General features: G+C 34.6%; 1 protein-coding gene across 5 annotated transcripts in view; it reads left to right on the top strand.

Annotated features, from left to right (window-relative positions):
* Positions 1-18,110, top strand: part of LOC101887861 (serine/arginine repetitive matrix protein 2) — a 58,674-nt gene that overhangs the window by 9,221 nt on the left and 31,343 nt on the right. For 4 of the 5 annotated variants that reach the window (XR_009342140.1, XM_059122339.1, XM_059122338.1 and 1 more), the window contains exon 2: positions 4,546-4,978. Coding sequence is in view for 3 of the 5 variants with exons in the window: in XM_059122339.1 (XP_058978322.1) it covers positions 4,712-4,978 (267 nt within the window). In the remaining 2 variants the exon portion in view is untranslated. Of the gene's footprint in view, positions 1-4,545; positions 4,979-8,755; positions 9,268-18,110 lie in introns of those variants that run through there. The other variant, XM_059122340.1, reaches the window with a different exon arrangement.

Here is an 18,110-nt window from a genome sequence, read left to right as displayed (position 1 = left end):
CAAATTTTAAAATAAGTTCAGATTTGTTTGAATTTGTCACCTTTGCCACGAATTATGGCTTTCAAACGCCCAATGAAACTGTCACATGCTGTCCTAATGTTGGTCGGCGGTATTTTGGCCCATTCCCGGAGAAGCGCTTGCTTGAGGTGATCGACATTTGGTATTTTTTACTGCCAACCATGCTTTCCAAAATACTCCAGACACAACAGTCCAACGGATTGGATTCCGAAGATTTTGGTGGCCATAGTGGAAATGAAGCGAGGAACCTCATTTTGTAAACATTCTTGGGTGGAGAGTGCTGAGTCCTGATGGAATGTCCACGGTCTGCGGCCAAAATGTTTGCGTGCCCAAGGCTTTAATACACCCTCCAGAATATTTTCGCCATAATATTCGGCATTTATTCTGATGCCACGGTTAATTAATATAAACGGAGAGCGACCATCGGCTGTTATGGCGGCCCACACCATCACCATGACCGGTGCTTGAGTTCTGGTGGCCAACCGAAGGTGCACATTTTCAGCTGACCTCTTTGGCAATCTTTGGCAAGTAAACATGATCATTTTGTTTATTTACAAACTGCTGGACAACGAACGCTTTCTCATCGGAGAAAACCAAATTCAGCAGTTCACCACATTCGGCCAAGCGAAGCAATTCTTTAGCTCTTTTGAGTCCTTTTTTGCGTAAATTCTTGCACTTTTCGGAATTTCAATGCCTCATTTTTCAATATTAGCCGAATGGAATATTCCGATATGTTCATCTCATGAGCCATTTTTCGGCCACTGCGACGTGGGTTTCGGTCAAGTCGCTTCTTTACTTTTCGAACCATTTCTGCCGATGTTGCTGCTTTCTTCCGTCTACCAGTATCACGGGCAATGGTACCAAGTGTCTTAGAAATGACAGCAGTCTGAAGTTGGTTGCAGTTTTTTCATCTCACCCTGTCTTGTGGAACATAACATTTCCCATAGTAACGCTCTGAAATCATAGATTTTTTTCAGGAAATGAATCACTCGAATTTCCTTTGAAAATTATAAATCATCCTTTTGGACACATCATTTCCGTTCATTTGCAAGGCCTCCTTAACCTTGTCGTGGTTCTGATTCCATTGTTATTTTTTTTTTCAAAGAATAAGGACGGTAGAAACATAACTGCAAAAACCAATCCTTATTTTCGAACCAAAAAAGAAAGAGAGACGAGCTAGTTTTTGCTGGCAGCCCTTTACCGCTCGTCAAAATAAAGACTTGGAGTTGGCAGTTGTTTTTGTTATTTTTCGCCAACTATGAAATGAACGGCACCTACGAGCCATGGCGTGTTGTGAGGTGTAGGAACCCGAAGTTTTTTTTTCAGTTATTTCATTAAATGGCTTGTTGTCGGTTTTGTTTTCCGACCATTTGCATTTCAATCACAGACCTCAGGGAGATTTTTGAAGGAGGGCAAAGAAAAAACTAACAGAAAACAAAACTTCACTCCAGTCAGCCATCCAGCCAGGTGAGTCGTCAGGATAGCTTGCAGAACTTGAATACAAGAAAATTGCGGAGGAAACAAAAGGACAAGGTGATGGTGGCCGCCCCGTACTTGGCTGGGTGAAGAAATTAATTAAATGTGTCTGTCAGTGAACATGGAATGGGAAAAGGGCAGGTTTTCTTGGGTATTTTAAGAGATGTTGGTGGCATTGTTACAATATATAAGAGAGAAGGGATTGCATCCAAAAAGAAACTGGGATTTAAGTTGGCAAAAATTCCCACAATACCCCCATACACACACTAACCCCCATCATCCATTAAAAAACTAGTTTTGCCCTCTAAAAAAACAATAAAACTTCATGGCAGGACATAAATTACCAACATTCCAAGTCCAAGACTTTGGCGGCATCGTAAAATTGTTAACTGCCGTTTATAAATCAACGACTTTGAATGTTATTGCCAAAATAAAGAGAAAGAGAACCGTTTAAAAACGGAATTGGCAAAGGGTTGGTGTCTTGAGGACAAATTGCCAAAGGCTAAAGCGAAAATACAATGACCTTAAGGGGCCTTGGTAACAACAACAGCGCAATTTGTTGAGAGACACACTCAGAGTTGATGTGTCGCAGAGACACACACAGAGACAAGAAATACTGAGAATACCACGACATGTCAATGGAAGGCAAAGCTACAATGGTTTTTTTCTAGCTTGGCTAGACAACTGGAATAATGCAGCCATTCATAAAAAAAAAAAACAGAAAAGGGGATTCTAAAACAAAGGATTCCATTAGAAAATTTAGAACAAAAAACCATGTCAAGATCACAAAAATATAAATCAAAATAATAATGGTATTGTGGAACATAATATTTTCCATGAAAAGCCATTTTGTGGAACCTACAATTTTCTGTTGAAACATTTCGGATGTTAATATTTTCTTACGAACATCGTTTGAAAACTGTAATTTTATAGAGAAAAAGTTGTGGAACGTAAGATATTTTAAAGAAAATCTTGTGGAACGAAACATTTTCTATAGAAAATTTTGCGGAACGTAATAGTTTTTTGAAGAAATCGTGTGGAATTTAATGTCTTCTAGAGGAAATCTTGTGGAACGTAATTTTTTTTGATAGGATATTTAATGGAACATAATATTTGTTAAAGAAAGTATTGTGGAACGTATTATGTTCTATAGAAATTCTAGTGGATTGTAATTTTTTTTAGAAAATCTTGTGTTTTTAATGTTTTCTAAAGAAAATCTTGTGGAATGTAATATAAAAATACTTGTGGAACGTAATATGTGATATAGAAGTCTTGTAGAATTCAATATTTTCGATTAAAAATAGTGTGGAACGTAATGTTTTCTGTAGAAGATCATGTGGAACGCAATATATTCTAAAGAAAATCTTGTGGAAAGTAATATCTTTTTAACATTAAATATTTTTTTAAGAAAGTCTTGTGGGACGAAATATACTTTATCTAAAACCTTGTGGAAGTTAAAATTTTTATAAAAAAATTTAGTGGAACGTAATATTTTCTATAAAAAATTGTGTTGTACGTAATATTTTCTTTAGAAAATCTTGTGGAACGTATTATTTTCTATAGAAATTTTTGTCGAATGTAATATTTTTTATAGAAAATTTGTGGAACGTAATATAAGTATTCTTTAGAAATCTTGTGAAATTCAATATCTTCGATTAAAAATTGTGTGGAACGTAATATTTTCTAAAACAAACTACTGCAAGGCATTTTTTGCTATAGGAAATCTTGTGGAACATAATATTTTCTATAGAAAATCTTGTGGAACGTGACATTTCCTGAAGAAAATCTTGTGAAACTTGATGTTTTTAATGACAAATTTGTGGAACCTAATTGTTTTTATAGAAATGTTTTTCAAAGTAACATTTTTTTGAAGAAAATCTTGTGGATGGTAATAGCTTTTATAGAAAACCTAGCAGAACGTAATAGTTTTATATAAAATCTTGTGGAACGTAATATTTCTATAGAAAATCATGTGGAATTCTATATAAAATATTGTGGAACGTATTATTTTCTATGGAAATTTTTGTCGAATATAATATTTTTATAGAAAATTTGTGGAACGCAATATATTCTTTAGAAGTTTTGTGAAATTCAATATTTTCGGCTAAAAATAATGTGGAACGTTATATTTTCTACAGAAAATTTTGTGGAACGTAATATTTTCTAAAACAAACTACAGCAATGTATTTTTTTCTATAGGAAATCTTGTGGAACATAATATTTTGCATAGAAAATCTTGTGGAACGAGACATTTCCTAAAGAAAATCTTGCGAAAGTTGATGTTTTCTAAAGAAAATTTTGTGGAACGTAATTGTTTTTATAGAAACTCTTGTCAAAAGTAACATTTTTTGAAGGAAATCTCGTGAAAAGTAATAGTTTTTATAGAAAATCTTGTGGAACGTAATAGTTTCTATAGAAAATCTTTTGGCTTTTGTGGAACGTATTATTTTCTAAAACAAACTACTGCAACGCACTTTTTTCTATAGGAAATCTTGTGGAACATAATATTTTCCATAGAAAATCTTGTGGAACGTAATATTTTCTATAGAAAATCTTGTGGAATTTTTTATAAAATCTTGTGGAACGTATTATTTTCTAAAACAAACTACTGCAACGCACTTTTTTCTATAGGAATTCATATGGAACATAATATTTTCCATTGAAAATCTTGTGGAACGTAATATTTTCTAAGGAAAATTTTATATTCTCCATAGAAAATTTTTTGGAAAGAAATGTAATTATTATAGAAATTTTGGTGGAACGTAGTTTTTTATATAAAAAATCTTGTGAAACGTAATATAAAAAAAAATATGTGAAAAAAAATATGTGGAACGTAACAGTTTCTGTTGAACGTATTATTTTCTATAAAAAAATTGCATTGGAGAACATTTCACATTTTCTTAAAAAATAATGTGGAACATAATATTTTCATTGGAAAATTGTGTGGAAATTATAATTACCATTCTCACTTTACTCTTGCATTGAAAACAATATTCTATAGATTCTCATTTCTAATAATTCTTTCTTTCTTTTTTGTTGTTTATTTTGCAGCCTCTCTGACACTTTCTGCAGTAGAACAAACAAAATAAAGCAAAAAAGAAAAACAAAAACTACTTCAAAAACCACCTCTTGACTTCATTTCCAAGAAGATGCAAAATAGGAATTTCTTAATCATCCCAGACGTCGTCATCATCGATGCCATCCTGCCACACATGTGATGGATACACGCAGCAAACAGAAACGTCTTGGCCCGGCGCCAATTGCTTCGTTCGAAAAGTCCTTTGAGGATCCTTCACCATTGACTGTAGCAACGATAGCGGCTCAAAATGAAATTGCTGAATCGGGCAATAATGCCGGACTCGGCGACGAGGGCGAATTGGAAGTAAACCAAGTGATTGGGAATATGGAATGCAATGACGATGCTACTACAGCTGCTTGTGCCATTGCCAAAGGCCTAAACGTTGCCGGCCAATGGTATGAAGAGGTAAGTTGCACGGTGGGGTTGGGGGTGGTGGGAGCGTGGTTGTGAAACAACAAATAACAGATTGACCTCAATAATAAATAAATAAAGTGAGGAATTGAACAGAAATGGGGATTTGATTTGTGGGCAGGAAAAAAGTAATCAGAATTGCTATCGATATGGGAATTATACGATTCGCTATGAATTACTTACTTAGTGAGGCGGACAGAAGATTTACATATATATGTGAAATTAATTGAAGAGAAAAAAATTGAAGTTGTAACACAAAATATGGATGTCTCTATGATTTTGCCCCCATCTCCTTGTTAAAGGAAGCACAATCCCATTCCATGAAGTCCTTGTTTGGTTTTACGGCAATTTCTAATTATTTCCCTTACCATTTCCTCTTTGGCAAACGTGCCCCATAAAATTTCACCCATGTTATTTTGATTTAAAATTAAAATACTTTGATTTCCCCCTAAATCACTCACGTACACAGTTACTCTCACACACGCACTCTCACCCACCTACACCACACAACAACAATTGAAAAATTGTTAAACATCTTTGGATAATATTTAGCATTTACAAGTTGACACTTTAAGTTCTTGCTCACGCATTTAAATAAAAGCTCACTTACAAAACTACACACACAGACACTCATAAAGACACGTTCACATTGCGTTGATTTTAACTAAGTCAACTAACACGGTCACGCATTTACACTATTCCGTTAGACTCGCTCATTCACTCACACATCACACAGTTACTCAATAGAGCAGCAAACATTGATTTCTATGACTTTGCGTAACAACAACAACAACAGCAACTACAAAAAATAATTTACAAATACAATTATTTCAAGTAATACTAATCCACACACAGACACACACACTTACCGACAAATCATTAGCAAGGAAAACGTTATTTACTCTCTCTCCCTCTCTCACTGTATAATAGGGAGATAAAAATAAATGTTTATAGATTTAGGCGACAGATGACTGGGAGATAGGGACGAAAAAAAAAACGTTGGACAGACATCCAGTCAGTCAGCCAGTTTTCCATATATGGTAGTACCAAACAAAAGAAGAAGAAGAAGAAGTAATAAAAAAGAAAAGATGTAGAAGAAAAAAACATATTCCTCAATCACGTGGCTCTTCTTTGTGGAAGAATGGTAAAAAATAATGTAGTATTCACTTCACTTCATAATGCTTCATGTAAGGGAATGAAGGAAGCAAGGAAGTATGATAGTATTCTATACAACACCACACACACATACATACATACCCAACAATATATATATGGCCAGGGAATAGAAAAACATGAGTTGTACTCTGGGGAACTCTGGTTGTTTGGAGGAGGCATGTCTGAAGTATAAACAACTCCAACAACAACTGTCGAAATGTTGTACGTTAGGAGTAGCAAATACCAACAACAGTAACAACAACCAGACAATGATATTAATAAATTTAACATGTGCGTGCCTGTCAACTTATCTGTCAAAGTTTTGCTTCAAGTTAAACAAACACCAAAAGGGATAGAGAGAGAGAGAGCGAGAGAAAATTCAGACAATATATTAAGATAAAATAAAAAAACCCAGTAGAGAAATAGAGAAGACCGCAGATAAAGAAAGGCATTATTAAATGGGAGAGAGAAAATGAAAGATATGGGTTCAAGAAGTGATGCCAACACTGCGATTTTTTATAACTGTCAGGAAAATGATGAAAATACATATTTGGCATATTTAGAGTTGTATTTTAACATCAACCCGCAAGAATTTACTATTCTTGCAATGTTCTTTGATTTCATAAAGGGTTATTTCATAATCGGTTATCGAACTAAAAACTTTTAAATTCTTGTAGTTCTGGAATGGAAGCATATGATGACTGATTTTCCATCTATATTAAAAAATAAATGTTCTGTTCCAGAACTACAAGAATGAACAAATTTTCATTACGATAATCGAAAAAAAAAAAATGCAAAAGTAGTAGACTCTTGCAGGTTTTCGGAACAGAGCAAGAATAAATTTGAGTAAATGATACATCAATGCCCAGACCTTTGTTAAAATCCCGAAATTTTACATGTTGATTGTAGGGGCGACATCAGGCTCGGTTTTTGGTACTATAAGTTTACTAAATGAACTAAAAGGTACTAGAAAAATGCTTACCATTTTTTTTCGAAATTATTCGTTTGCAAAATCTCATTTTCAATATATATATTTATAAATCCATTGTAAGTACACAAATCAGAGGTGGAAATTTGATGTGAAATTTGACAAGGTAAATTACAGAAAATGCAGAGATGGGTACGCTTATTTAAAATGACTTTACCTTCTTAATATTATCATGGGAAATTTGTAATGAGAGTAGCTGATGGGGTATGGGATGATGTTGGAAATTCGAACATAAGGTGTACTTTAAGTACAAAAAGGGTGCTGAATTTGGTACCATAATACTAAATGACCAGAGGGATAAAGCTAAAATCCTGGCATAAGAAGAAGGTTGTGAAAGTAGGGTTGATATAAAGGCGAGGTTTTCGAAACGTGTGCTAAGTATAAGAGCTGGTACTGAATAAGAGGTGGTACTAAATTTGCTATACTTTGGGTTTAAGTGAACGGTAGGAACACCAGACCTAGCACTGACGCAAATGCTAGGATTTGCAAAGTTGAAGCAAAATCGGATTATCGTTTCTCTTTCTGTGCAAAAAATATATATTTTTGAAAATTTCGACCATTTGTGGGGAAGGTACTAGAAGGAGTGGGCCGATATATTCCATCTTAACACCAGATCTTGGGTTAATATAAATATTGGGATATGTGAAATTTGAAGACAATCGGACTCTTACATCACATTTTATGAGAGTTGTAATTATTCAAAATGTTAAACATTTGTGGGAGGTACTTGATGGAGTGGACCGATATTGTCCATTTTTACACCAGAACTAACACTGACGCAAATATTAGCCTGTGCAAAGATGGAGCTAAATCGGATTATCGTTTCTCTTTCTGTGCAAAAAATATATTTTTCAAAAATTTCGACATTTTTTGTGGGGGAGGTACCAGAAGGAGTGGGCCGATATTGCCCATCTCCGAACTCGATCTAAGTTTGACAAAAATATTACGATGTACCAAGTTTGGACCAAATCGGATACTCCCTTCGAGAGTTTTCGTGAGCACCAACCAGACAGACAGACAGACGGATCCACTCCAAATGTTCTGAAACAGATTTGGTCCAAAGAGACCTAGGATCTTAAACCTTTATTTCGCCTAGGCACGTTTTGACCATATCAAATGATATATACCCTCTATAGCCATATGGCTGAGGGTATAAAAATCACCCATAACTTGATATAAATTAGATGTTCGCATAAGAAGTACTGGACATTTATTAGTATACCAAAAAAATCCTTAATATTTTTGGATGTTTTAAGAAGTATATAAAATATATCAAAATAATATCTAAAAACTATTTGGTCTGTTCCAGAACTACAAGAATGTAAAAGTTTTTACTACAATGACCGATTTTCCCTCTATGATATCGAGAAGAATTGCAGAATTAGTAGAATCTTGCAGGTTCTGGAACAGAGCCCTTATTTTTTTATAAAGTATAATTCCATATCAATACCAAATTCTACATAAATATGATTATAAAAACCGCAACATGGGCCACACTCCCTGTTAAACATTGTGGCTATGAGCCACATAAAGATTACTCTCAGATAAATTCCTTGAAACAGCTGTGAAAAAAAGCTTTTTTCGTCATTCTCTCTCCCTCTCTAACATTTCGCTCTCCCATATAAAAATTCATCTTTATCCCCAATGAACCCCTAAAAGTATACTAACAAAACATAAAAAAAAATTCTGTGTGTAATGTGAGCAAAACTGTGTTTGCCTTTCATTGAGGGTTAGAAGCTTTGAGGAAAATTTTTCTACATTCAGTTTATAGTGGAGCATACGCGTGATGATAACGTACGAAAAATGCCTGGCAAAGGGCATGGATAAATAAAAAAGAACAAAAAAACGGGAACAAGCAAAGAGGGCACCAGAAATATGTAGCATAATTTTGGGGAGCTGCAAAGTGAAAAAATTTCAATAAAAAAAAGAAAAAAAGTGGAGAATAAATTTGTGCAATGTGGAATGTGTTTTGATGGAAATTAATAAAAAATATATAAAACAAAGCCCATTTTAAACGGAAAATATAAATAATAAAATATTAGAGGATTATTAACGGCAAAAAAAAAAGGAAAAGAAAAAAAAAGAAACAGAAAAGCCTAGTTGTAGGCCAAAGGCAGAGAGAGAGAGAGAGAGAGGAAAGGTAATACCCAAAAAATCGCTAATGAAATATTAATGAAACTAAACATTCCAAAAATAAATGGTGAGGCCAAGGGTAGGGTAGGTGTGGGGGGAGAAATACGGAAAAGAGCAAAAGTTAATTATTTCTACAAAAAAAAGACAACTTGGCTAGAAAAGGGGACAACTTCTCCAGCAATAAAACCCTTTTTCCTTAATTTCTGATAAAATTATATCACAAGGTCCAAACTTTTTCAAATGCCATTAAAAAGTATGATTCTCATGTGATACATAAAGATTCCTTCCCCCCCATTTTAAGGGTATAAAGGGTCACGACGTTAGCAGCAACAATCAAAAATAGCACACTCACAAAAAACACCTGGCGCACACAGCCACACAGCAACACCAACAATGTGGCATACTTTTGGGGATCAACGAATGTTGTTGGCCCAAGTATCACCGTTGTGTGTGCTTTGTTGGTCTCAAATGAGATTTCCAAATAACGGCAGACATTGTAAATCGAAATGTTGGTCCAAAATCAAATAGTGTCAATAAACTGGCATAGAAAATACAGGCTATGGCCTCCCTTCCCCCCAGCTCGAATCCCTGTGTGGTATGCTATATTGCTCATTTCAAAAGTATGCTAAAATCTAGAACATCGTTTGTTTTTCATTCTTCTTTTCATTGGAAAGGATGACATCAATTGGGCAAAATTGTAACATCGTTGCACCAAAAAAAAAAGGATTAACAAAAACAACAACAAATACCCATGCGACATACAAATTAAGAGCATAATGTGGGGAGCCAACAAAACGATTGCATACTTTTTGGCAAATGGTGAAAAATTTAGGAAAAGATCTCAATTTGAATTTGAAGATTGGACTCTAATTATTTTTGCAAGAAAATATCAGCAACGCCAATTTTGAAATGTTGAGTTATTGAACGACAGCCTGGAAGTACCTACAGGATGAGATAAAAAAAATTACAACAAAGTCAAATGCCATAATTTTTATTTTTTTTTTAAATTTTATTGAATGAGAGCAAATAACGTTGGAAATAGCATCAAATTTTAGAATGAGTTTAGATTTGTTCGAATTGGTCACCTTTGGTTCGTGTATTCTTTTCTCACTAAACATTGCTCTAGTCGAGCCGAATAGGGAAAAGAGTTGGCAATCGAAGAGGGAGATTGGACTCTATTCTCATTATTAAAAACATTGATCCTCCGAGCAGGATCTAGAATTGAATTGACAATCGAAAAGGGAGATCGGACTCTTTTCTCATCTAAACAGCCTTCAAATGGGCAATGAAACCGTCACACGCTGCCCGAATGTTGCTCTGCGGCATTTTAGCCCATTTCCGGCGAAGCGCTTGCTTGAGGTGATCGATACTTTGGTATTTTTTTAGCGCTAACCTTGCTTTCCAAAATACCGCAGACACAATAGTCCAACGGATTGGTATCCGGAGATTTTGGTGGTCATTATGCACTGGAAACGAATCGAGGAACCTCATTTTGTAACCATTCTTGGGTGGCGCGTGCAGAGTGCGATGGTGCTGAGTCTTGTTGGAGTATCCAAGGTCTGTGGCCAAAATGTTTGCGTGCCCAAGGCTTTAATACACCCTCCAGAATATTCGGCATTTATTCTGATGCCACGGTTGAGTAATACGAAGGGAGAGCGTAGAGCGACCATCGGCTGTTATGGCGGCCCACACCATCACAATGGCCGTCGCTTGAGTTCTGGTGGCCAACCGAAGGTCCACATTTTCAGCTGACCTCTTTGGCGCGATCATTTTATTTGTTTACAAACTGCTGGACAATGAATGTTTTCTCATCGGAGAAAACCAAATTCGGCAGTGCAGTTCACCACTTTCGGCCAAACAAAGCAACTCTTTAGCCTTTTTGAGTCTATTTTCTTTCCAAATTCGAACTAAATTCGACAGTTCACCACTTTCGGCCAAGTGAAGCAACTCTTTAGTTGTTTTGGGTCTATTTTCTTTCTGTTGCGGTGCAAGTTCTTCCACTTTTTGGAATTCCAATGGCTTTACCCCCGAGCTCATTTTTCAATATTTGCCGAATGGAATATTGCGATATGTTCCGCTCACGAGACATTTTTCGGCCACTGCGACGCGAGGGTTTCGATCAAGTCGCTTCTTTACTTTTCGAACCATTTCTGCTGCTGTTGCTCTTTTCTTCCCTCCACTTCCATGACGTCGGGCTATGCTACCAGAATCACGGTAACGAGCGATGGTACGACGAGACACAAAAGATTTATTCACATTTGAATACTGGAGTGCTCTAACGGTAGCCACTTGTGATTCTCCAGCCAAAAATAAAAAAATCACACTATCACGCGTATCAAACGTGGTTTAGCATAAACGTTTACACTATATCATTTTTCAACAAACCTTCCTAAAGGAGAGCTTCAATAAAAACAATACTTTCCTCCTTGAAACTCGGGGCAATATTAAAAGAATGCGACATTTCCATATTTTTATAGCCTTCCTTTAATTGTCCGGCAACAACAGCAAAGAAAACAATTATTGCTTGACAGCAAAAAAAAAAAAAAAATAAAAAACAAATAAAAAAGAAATATTGTAATATTTACAGCAACAACAACAAAAAAACAATACATACCTAGCCAATGGGCAAAAAAAAAAAAACAAATCCCAGACTGCAGCAAGAATTTTCCAAAAAAAAAAAAAAAAAAACATTTTTTAAGAAATCCCAAATATGTTTTTTCTCCTCTTTATTTAAGACAATATTTGGAAAACAATGTCCACACACCAACAAAAAAAAAAAAAAAAACATGTTTGCACACACACAAACACCCATAAATTTTATGCAATTGTCTAAAGGACATTTTTATCCTTGCTTCTTGTCTTGTGTCAATGCTAGGCAATGTTAGGTTTTTGTTGTTGAGTTTTTACTGCTGTTGATATTGCCTCGAAGCAAATTAAAGTTAAAAACTCAACCACTCAACAAAGTTTTCTTTATTTTGACGTTTTGCGTTGTGTTCTGGGTGTTTGGGCTCTGGTGTCCAAATGTAAACGACGTCTTCAAGGTTTTCATATCTGTGTGGGGTACGAGTGGAACTGCACATGCACACACACCCCCCACAAACACCCACATACACACACACCTACAAACAAGGATAGTAATAGTTGTTATTGCTTCGTTTCCTCGTTTCCTCTTCTTTGTGCTCCACTCCCTCTTGACAAGCACAAGGAATAACAACAACAACATCAACAACAAACATAGTTAGGTCGTGGAAGTAAGAGCAAAATTGTGCTTGCAAAAACACAACATATTAAAGTTGTTCGTCGTCTATCGTGGTCCCCTCACACACACATGGGAACAGGGATGCCAATGCAGATTTTGAAAAGACGAAAAAAAGGCGCTCTTTAAAATTAAATTATGCCAGGTTCCCATGACGACACAAACGAGTCATTCAACTACAGTATTTTTGGTATCACGTATATTCATAATAAAATGTCATATCATAATAATATGTTATGTTATCAAAGTAAAATAAATTAACCTCAAATGTATAAAAACATATATATCTCAAATAGATCATGATATTTCAAACATCTTGGTTTAAGGCTTCAATGTAAACACTGTCTTTGTGACTAAAATAATGCATTGACAAGACATTTTTACAATTGAAGTGTAGATGGCATTATTATCTGATTTTGCTAGTGTAGAAGTGCAAACCGCATTTATATAATAAGAAAAGAGGCAGAAGTGACGCCCTGGGAGAGGGAGCATCGTAGAAGAAAACAGGTAGTCGCATCGACACAGTCAAACCAATTTTGAATATGGAATTTTTGAATCAAAAACTATTCAAATTTGTAAAAAATGTTAACAAATGCATATCATAACGACCTGTGATTGGCGTCTTATGGGAAAAGATAATATGCAAATCTAGTTTTGAAGAAACATTTTGACACATGAAGGTTCCAAGGGGTTGATACATCCACCTGTATTCTTCTGCCATGAACATAATACACTTAAAAATATATTCTTACAATTCAATTATAGATGGCGTTATTTATTGTATTTGAAATTATATCCACTACTGTAGGGCGCTTGCCTAAAAGCTCATACCTGTTCCGGATTTTTTATACGCTCCACCAGACATAGTATGGAGGGTATATTAAGTTCGTCATTCCGTTTGTAACTAATCGAAATAATAATTTTAGACCCGACAAAGCATATAAGTTTTTGATCAGCGTACAATTCTAAGACAATTTAGTCCTGTCCGTCTATCCGCCCGTTGTAATCACGCTAGAGTCAAAAATAGGAAGCTAAAATTTTGCGCCGAACTGTTATTTGTATGCAGGCATTTCAAGTTCGAAGATGGGCTATATCAGTCGACGATATCGTATAGTCCCCATATAACTGTACCTCCCGATATTCTGTATTTTAATGATTTTAGCCACATTTTTTAATGGAATTATCTGAAATTCTACACAAGGAGTTCTCCGTGACTACATTACCCCCCAAAAAAGAATTGTCTATATAAGTTCGTGTATCTCCCTACATTCGGTGTTTTGATGATTTTAGCCACATTTTGGAATGAAATTGTTTGAAATTCTACACAAGAAGTTCTCTGTGAGTGATTTACCCTCTGAAAAAGAATTGTCTATAAAGGTCAAAGATATCGCATATCCCCCATGTAACTGTAACTCCCAATATTCAGTATTTTGATGATTTTAGCCATTTAGCCAATTCTGCACAAGGAGTTCTCTGTGAGTACTTTAACCCCTGAGAGAGAATTTTCTATGTAGGTCCACGATATCGTATATCCCCCTACCGATATTCGGTATTTCGATGATTTTAGCCACATTTTTCAATGAAATAGTCTGAAAATCCACACAAGGTGTTCCCTCTGAGTACTTTACCCCCTGGAAGAGAAGATGGATAAACTGAATTGCTTTCAAATAGAAAGTGGAAATTGCCTTTCGATTGCCTTGAAGAAACAGGCAATTAGTTCAGTCGTCCCAGTCAATGAATCATTGAATTGAACTCGGTCATTTCTAGAAATACTTTTTGGAGAGATTATTGAAGAGAAAGTACGATTCATGGTAGAACTAAGAGTGGAAGAACATAAAAAGGTTTTTTGGGTTGGCTTCAGTCATCGGCTGGCTTCTTCGTAGAGAAACAAAGGAATTTTAGGTTGACTTAGTTCGTTTTTGGCCCTTTGATACTTTGTTCTTTTCGAAGAACCCTGCCGACGACTTAAGCCAGTCAAAAAAGCGTTTTATGTAATTCCACCTTAAGAAGGTAAAGCCATGAAATCATTTGTTTAATATTTTTCAAAATTATTCATTTGACAACATTCCATTGTCAAAATATTTATTCATCAATATATTGGATATACACAAATCAGAGTTGGGAACCTATTTTCTATGCAGTTAAATTTGACCGTGTAAATTATATAAAATACAGAGTTGGGAATGCTGATTTGAAATGAGGTTACTTTTATTTAATTGCACCATGGTACGATTTTGTTAATTTATCTCTCTTTGACTCATTAATTTAGCTTCCTTTCAATAAATTTTCGTTTGTCTGAATTCCGAGTTGTATTAGGATTTCCTCTAAAATTTTGGTCGGAATACTAAGAAACGATACTTTCTCCTTCGCATACATTTTTTGCCCACTTATTTAGCTCTTTGCCCATAGCAAACTTTCATTTTGTCTTTCAAAGCTCATAACTTGCATAAGCATGCATATACATATGCAGAGTTAATTTGTACGTACATATGTGTGTTGAAGAGGTATAAGTTATTGCAAAAAGGTTGCCATTGTGTCGTGTGTGTGCGTGCCATTCATTTTACATTAAATCACCTTTTTTCAAATGGATGGCCTTTCTTGGAGTGGAAAAACGGATTTCAGTGTACGGAAAAAAAGGTGTGAAAGGAAAATTTGTTGTAATACGCCTTAACAAATGCAGTGCTAGTTGTTTGATGAATCGCGAGATAGACAATTCTAATTAAAGTAGAATCAAATAGCAATTGAAATAAATATTCTCAAGAATATCGCCAAAGGATAAGTTTACACATGACAGAGTTATGGAGGTAAAGTCATGCAATCATATGTTTAAAAATTTTTTCAAACATTTTCATTTGACAACGTTTCATTTTGAAAAGGTTTATTTTTTTAGACCATTGTATACGCACAAATCAGAGATGGGAATTTGTTTTCTATGCAGCGAAATTTGACAAGGTAAATTACAAAATTACATTTTACTGAAACTAGTATAATGTAAACATAATATAAGTCGTTAAATCAAAATATATATTAAAACGATCTATTGAACTAGACACAAAAAATTATTTTTCTATGAAAAAAATATTGTGCAATGTAAAGTAACTATTAGTCGTTATAATCTGTAGTTCAGAAAGGAACTAGTTCAATAGAATATATTAAAAAGATCTAATGAACTAAACATTAATATTTGTTTTACAGCCGACCGAACTTACAGCTTTTTTACTTGTTTTTTATTTAGTAAATGAAAAACAAGTAAAAAAAGCTGTAAGTTCGGCCGGGTCGAACGTTGAATACCCTCCACCATTTGGAACGAGTTTTGCAATTTTCAAATAAATAAAATCCGTTAAAAATTCTGTTTTAGTCTTAAAAATGGCTAATGTAGCCTGTATGACGACGTGGACCTGCATATGGTCTGTTCTAGAACTGCAAGAATGTAAAAGTTTTTACTACGATTTTCCCTATTTTCCCTTTATTATGTCGAAAAATATTTCAAAAATAGTATATTCTTGCAATTTCTGTAACAGACCAATTGGCAAATTTTTGTCAAAAGCCATTATAATATTAAAAAGCGAAACATGAAAATAAAAATCGGTGAAAAATCTAGCTAAAATCATCAAAATACCGAATATAGGGAGGGACCTTTTTATTGGGGCTATATCTAAACGTGGGCAGTTTTCTATCGTACCATTATGAACTTCAAATACCAAATTTGAAACAATTCCGGTGAATAATTTCGCTAAAATCATTAAAATATCGAATATGGGTGCTGTAGGAAGACGTGAACCTGCACAGAACATTTCCTGTCTTAAGGGCTAAGTACATAAGAAGCTTAAAGTCATGGCTAGGCATATTAATGTCAAATTATAATGGAAAACGACGGCTGGATTTTAGTGCGGCTCTGTAATCCCTTTGTGAAATGTCACAAAATATGCCTAGTCATGACTTCAAGCTTCTTATGTACTTAGCCCTTTAGGCTGTAGTATCCATTACGAACTTCAAATGCCAAATTTCAAACAATTCCGGAGATTAACGTCACTAAAATTATCAAAATAACGAATATCGGGAGGTACCGTTATATGAGGGCTATATGAAAACGTGGATCTACATGGCCCATTTCCGAACTTGCAAAATAAACATGTGTGCAAAATTTTTGCCTGACAACAGGCAGACGGACATCACTAAATCGACATAGAATTTTATGCTGATCAAGAATATATATACTTTGTGAGATCTAAAATTTATATTTTGAGGCGGAATGACAAACATAATATACCCTCCATACTATGGTGGAGGATATAGAAAGTGAAAATATATTGGAAAATGTAATAAAAAAGGACATTTTAAATTTCTCTAAAAAAAATTATTCTTATAATTTTCCTCAGCTTTGCTGTAAGGTGGTGCTATAAGGTACCTTCACTGCGTGGATTTCAACTTTGTATCTGTTTAACATTCCCGATTCCCAACCATTTTTAAACTAAGAAGTAGTACGTATAAATAATGCTTACGTGTATAATACAGTACTTTTTGTGGTAAAATATATAGATTGTATGGTATATAGTCTTAATATAGTTAAACAATTGTTGGGAGCGCCCGAAAAGTATGCTGTAACAATGCTGAAACTAAATGCGAAGAACTTTTTTTACATATGTTTCTCTTATGGTGTGTAAACTTACCCTAAGGATTGTATTTTTCGGTTATTTCTTATTTAAAATATTCAGCATGAGCGTTTTTGCCTAATAAATTATGAATATTGAATGAAGATTTCAAAATGATCCTCCCCAAAAAATACCAAGTCTGCACTTAGAGCTTTACATATATATTTTTTGTATAGTGTATTTTCGTATATGAACAAGTATTCTTAGGGAAAATATTCATAATGTAAATGGGGATATGTTATAAATGTCATATAAATACATTAATTTATATTTATACCAAAAAAAAAAATCCACAGACAGTTGGCATACACTTTGGCTTCTTTTAAGAATACCAACAGCAATGTACACTCATAACATACACACACACACACAATAAGAATGCATAAGTAAATATTCTAAATATTGTATATATGTATATAATATTTTCAAATATATAGATATGTATGTATGTGTATATGTGCCACTTGGGATTTGACATTATTTGCATTTGCCAAATGTAAATTCAACAAATTCTCTTGATGTTACGTGATTTTCCCCTTGTCTCTCACTCGCTCTCTCTCCATCTCTCTTATTCTCTTTTGGTGTTGCCATCCTCTACGAATCAAGTTAGAAACACATGCTCATTGACTTGTATATTTAACCACATAAATATTAATTGAAAATAATTTCATTTCGGTTTTGGAAAGTCGTAATCGATATCTATAATTACGATTTCCTTCCCTCTGTCTCTCCTTCGCTGCATTGGCAGAATATATTGCTTTAATCTATGACTTGCTCAAGTAATTTGTTATTGGAAGCTGTACGTAATTGTGCCAGGGCATCTCTGCTCTAATTAAACGGATCAATACCTGTGGCTGCCTTAATGGCTCCTCATTAAAGTTTTCTTTTAATATCAAGATATCCTGCTGTTTCGTGTGCTGCTGCTTCTGCTCTTGTTCTCAG

The sequence above is a fragment of the Musca domestica genome, unplaced genomic scaffold (assembly GCF_030504385.1).
Source record: "Musca domestica strain aabys unplaced genomic scaffold, Musca_domestica.polishedcontigs.V.1.1 20, whole genome shotgun sequence".
NCBI classification, from domain to species: Eukaryota; Metazoa; Arthropoda; class Insecta; order Diptera; family Muscidae; genus Musca; species Musca domestica.
The sequence above is the reverse complement of the archived record's forward strand: the minus strand, read 5'-3'. Positions and strand labels throughout refer to the sequence as shown.